At 46.7% G+C, this 5,068-nt stretch overlaps 1 protein-coding gene across 1 annotated transcript in view; it reads right to left on the bottom strand.

The window, feature by feature from the left end:
* Positions 1-3,840: 3,840 nt before the first annotated feature.
* The window catches only part of LOC121540127 (mucin-12-like), a 3,119-nt gene continuing 1,891 nt past the window's right edge, over positions 3,841-5,068 (bottom strand). Inside the window, exons 2-3 of the mRNA XM_045215471.1 lie at positions 5,039-5,068; positions 3,841-4,929 (exon numbers count right to left, since the gene is read on the bottom strand). The exon at positions 5,039-5,068 is cut by the window's right edge and continues 1,719 nt beyond it. Of these exons, the coding sequence (XP_045071406.1) occupies positions 4,768-4,929; positions 5,039-5,068 (192 nt within the window). The 3' untranslated portion in view covers positions 3,841-4,767. The remainder of the gene's footprint in view (positions 4,930-5,038) is intronic.

Raw genomic sequence — 5,068 nt, 5'->3', positions numbered from 1 at the left:
TGTGTTGTTCCCTCTGTAGAGGACTGTAGTTATCTGGCATGGGGGGTGGGTTCTCTTCCCAACAGATGAACTGTGTGTTGTCCCCTCTGTAGAGGACTGTAGTTATCTGACATGGGGGTGGGTTCTCTTCCCAACAGATGAACTGTGTGTTGTTCCCCTCTGTAGAGGACTGTAGTTATCTGACATGGGGGTGGGTTCTCTTCCCAACAGATGAACTGTGTGTTGTTCCCTCTGTAGAGGACTGTAGTTATCTGGCATGGGGGGTGGGTTCTCTTCCCAACAGATGAACTGTGTGTTGTCCCCTCTGTAGAGGACTGTAGTTATCTGGCATGGGGGTGGGTTCTCTTCCCAACAGATGAACTGTGTGTGTTGTCCCCTCTGTAGAGGACTGTAGTTATCTGGCATGGGGGTGGGTTCTCTTCCCAACAGATGAACTGTGTGTTGTTCCCTCTGTAGAGGACTGTAGTTATCTGGCATGGGGGTGGGTTCTCTTCGCAACAGATGCCCCATAGCGTACACACACACCCTGTGGGGCTGGACGAAGGACATCCATGTGGCAGTGCCAAGCCCGGAGGGGGCAGATACTCTGCCAGCTGACTCACTAGAGCAGGTGTGTGCACGCGCACACACACACACACACACACACACACACACACACACACACACACACACACACACACACACACACACACACACACACACACACACACACTCCTGAGCCACAGCCCCTAAGGACAACACCTGCGCCCCCAGACCCCTCCCTCTCCCTCCCTCCTGAGACCCAGTCCCAGAAGACCCCCCTACTCCAAAACACACTCTCGATGTCCCTCAGTTCAATTCAGTGAGTTTTGTTGGCATGATTATCTCTCTCTCTCTCTCTCTCTCTCTGTCTCTCTCTGTCTCTCTCTCTCTCTCTCTCTCTCTTCTCTCTCTCTCTCTCTCTCTGCCCCTCTCTCTCTCTCTCTCTCTCTCTCTCTCTCTCTCACTCTCTGTCTCTCTCTCTCTCTGTCTCTCTCTTTCTCTCTCTCTCTATCTTTCTGCCTCTCTCTCTCGCTCTCTCTCAATTCAAAGGGCTTTATTGGCATGGGAACATACTGTATGTTACATTGACAAAGCAAGTGAAATAGATAATAAACAAAAGGGAAATTAACAAGGGAAACATTAGTAAACATTGCACTCACAAAAGTTTTATATTATTGGCTATGTATAGTGTTGTAACAATGTGCAAGTAGTTGAAGTATGAAAGGGAAAATAAATAAACAGATAAATATAGGTTGTATTTACAATGTTGTTTGTGCTTCACTGGTTGCCCTTTTCTCATGGCAACGGGCCACAAATCACTGCGCTATTTCCCCTAAAAGATATGGGAGCTTATCAATGTTTGTAGCTCAGTTTCCACCTCATTTTGTGGGCAGTGTGCACATAGCCTGTCTTCTCTTGAGAGCTAGGTCTGCCTACGGCTGCATTTCTCAATAGCAAGGCTATGGTCACTGAGTCTTTCCTTAAGTTTGGGTCAGTCACAGTGGTCAGGTATTCTGCGTCAGGTATTCAGTGTGTGTAGGGTAGGAGGCAAAATATATTAAACAGGAAGTGAAAGTGTCATACACACACACACACACACACACACTCACACACACAAACACAAACAAACACACACGCACACACACGCACACACACACACGCACACACACACACATACACACACGCACACACACACACACAAACACGCACGCACACACACGCACACCCACGCACACACACACACACACACACACACACACACACACACACACACACACACACACACACACACACACACACACACACACACACACACACACACACACACAGGGGCACATATACCAGAGGGTTAGTCAGAGTTGCAGTAGTTATTTAATTGCAGGTGATGTCTGAGTTGCAGTAGTTATTTAATTGCAGGTGAAGTCTGAGTTGCAGTAGTTATTTAATTGCAGGTGCAGTCTGAGTTGCAGTAGTTATTTAATTGCAGGTGAAGTCTGAGTTGCAGTAGTTATTTAATTGCAGGTGAAGTCTGAGTTGCAGTAGTTATTTAATTGCAGGTGAAGTCTGAGTTGCAGTAGTTATTTAATTGCAGGTGAAGTCTGAGTTGCAGTAGTTATTTAATTGCAGGTGAAGTCTGAGTTGCAGTAGTTATTTAATTGCAGGTGAAGTCTGAGTTGCAGTAGTTATTTAATTGCAGGTGAAGTCTGAGTTGCAGTAGTTATTTAATTGCAGGTGCAGTCTGAGTTGCAGTAGTTATTTAATTGCAGGTGCAGTCTGAGTTGCAGTAGTTATTTAATTGCAGGTGAAGTCTGAGTTGCAGTAGTTATTTAATTGCAGGTGAAGTCTGAGTTGCAGTAGTTATTTAATTGCAGGTGAAGTCTGAGTTGCAGTAGTTATTTAATTGCAGGTGAAGTCTGAGTTGCAGTAGTTATTTAATTGCAGGTGAAGTCTGAGTTGCAGTAGTTATTTAATTGCAGGTGCAGTCTGAGTTGCAGTAGTTATTTAATTGCAGGTGAAGTCTGAGTTGCAGTAGTTATTCAATTGCAGGTGAAGTCTGAGTCTCTAGTTGTATATATTGCAGGGTAGTTAGATATAGTGATGAAGTCTGAGTCTCTAGTTGTATATATTGCGGGGTAGTTAGATATAGTGATAAAGTCTGAGTCTCTAGTTGTATATATTGCGGGGTAGTTAGATATAGTGATAAAGTCTGAGTCTCTAGTTGTATATATTGCGGGGTAGTTAGATATAGTGATAAAGTCTGAGTCTCTAGTTGTATATATTGCAGGGTAGTTAGATATAGTGATGAAGTCTGAGTCTCTAGTTGTATATATTGCGGGGTAGTTAGATATAGTGATGAAGTCTGAGTCTCTAGTTGTATATATTGCGGGGTAGTTAGATATAGTGATGAAGTCTGAGTCTCTAGTTGTATATATTGCAGGGTAGTTAGATATAGTGATGAAGTCTGAGTCTCTAGTTGTATATATTGCAGGGTAGTTAGATATAGTGGTGAAGTCTAATTGGGATTTTTAAAGAGCGTCATAGAGAACCAGACAGATGTTACAGCACTGTCCTGGCACACACACACACACACACCTGGCAGGATAGCACTGTCCTGGGACACACACACACCTGGCAGGATAGCACTGTCCTGGGACACACACACACACACACACACCTGGCAGGATAGCCCTGTCCTGGGACACACACACACACCTGGCAGGACAGCACTGTCCTGGGACACACACACACACCTGGCAGGATAGCACTGTCCTGGGACACACACATACACCTGGCAGGATAGCCCTGTCCTGGGACACACACACACACCTGGCAGGATAGCACTGTCCTGGGACACACACACACACCTGGCAGGATAGCACTGTCCTGGGACACACACACACACACACCCTGGCAGGATAGCACTGTCCTGGGACACACACACACACCTGGCAGGACAGCACTGTCCTGGGACACACACACACACCTGGCAGGATAGCCCTGTCCTGGGACACACACACACACACACCTGGCAGGATAGTGTGGGGTTTAATTCCTATTCATTCACACATACAGACCGACTACAGGGAGGGGGAGGGGGAGGGGAAGAGAGGGGGGGGGGTAGAGTGGGGAGAGAGGAGAGAGGGGGGAGAGGGGGAGGGGAGGGGAGGAGAGCGGGCCGATGGGGAGAGAGAGGGGGAGAGAGAGGGGGGGGTTGAGAGGGCGGATAGAGTGGGGAGAGAGGAGAGGGGGGAGAGAGAGGGGGAGAGAGAGGGGGGAGGGTGAACACACACATACAGTACACAAATAAAGACTACGGACTCTTTTTTAAATGTTTTTTTTATTTCTAAGTATTACACTGTATATAATATCCTTTCTGTCTTTATATATATATATACAGTATATATATATATATGTATATGTAACGGTATTCTATATTTCACTAAGTAAAATATGTGCTTTATCACAGCTTAGTGTTGGCTCACACTAGCTGGCTGGAGGTGTGTGTGTGTGTGTGTGTGTGTGTGTGTGTGTGTGTGTGTGTGTACACGTGTGTGTACGTGTGTGTCTGCATGTGTGTGTGACATTAGGTCTTGGTGCCACATTAAATATTGAGTATGAAGTTGCCTGTAGTCACTGATCTGAGGTCAGTAGTGTGTTTTGTGGTTAAGGTTAGTATCGGGAGAGGGTATCCTGTGCGGGCTGATTCTAGATCTGTGTCCAAAGGCCTAGTCTCCTCAGAGCTAACAGCATGTTTGTTTACTAACAGTCCTCAGTTCAGTGATAAGAGCTAGGCTTTGTTCCCCTCTAATCAGGGACTGATTTAGACCTGGGACACCAGGTGGGTGATATTCAATTATCAGGTAGAACAGGAAAACCAGCAGTACTCCGGACCTCCAGGGTAGGATTTGAATACCCCTGGTCTATAAAACCAGCAGTACTCCGGACCTCCAGGGTAGGATTTGAATACCCCTGGGCTATAAAACCAGCAGTACTCCGGACCTCCAGGGTAGGATTTGAATAACCCCTGGGCTATAAAACCAGCAGTGCTCCGGACCTCCAGGGTAGGATTTGAATACACCTGGTCTATAAAACCAGCAGTACTCCGGACCTCCAGGGTAGGATTTGAATACCCCTGGGCTATAAAACCAGCAGTGCTCCGGACCTCCAGGGTAGGATTTGAATACACCTGGTCTATAAAACCAGCAGTACTCCGGACCTCCAGGGTAGGATTTGAATACCCCTGGGCTATAAAACCAGCAGTACTCCGGACCTCCAGGGTAGGATTTGAATACCCCTTGGTCTATAAAACCAGCAGTACTCCGGACCTCCAGGGTAGGATTTGAATAACCCCTGGGCTATAAAACCAGCAGTACTCCGGACCTCCAGGGTAGGATTTGAATACCCCTGGTCTATAAAACCAGCAGTACTCCGGACCTCCAGGGTAGGATTTGAATAACCCCTGGGCTATAAAACCAGCAGTGCTCCGGACCTCCAGGGTAGGATTTGAATACCCCTGTACTAAAGCTTTAGCGGCCACTCTGCATGT

This window comes from Coregonus clupeaformis, unplaced genomic scaffold (genome assembly GCF_020615455.1).
Source record: "Coregonus clupeaformis isolate EN_2021a unplaced genomic scaffold, ASM2061545v1 scaf0450, whole genome shotgun sequence".
Taxonomy (NCBI): domain Eukaryota; kingdom Metazoa; phylum Chordata; class Actinopteri; order Salmoniformes; family Salmonidae; genus Coregonus; species Coregonus clupeaformis.
Note: the sequence above shows the minus strand (reverse complement) of the source record. Positions and strands in the feature narration are given on the sequence as shown.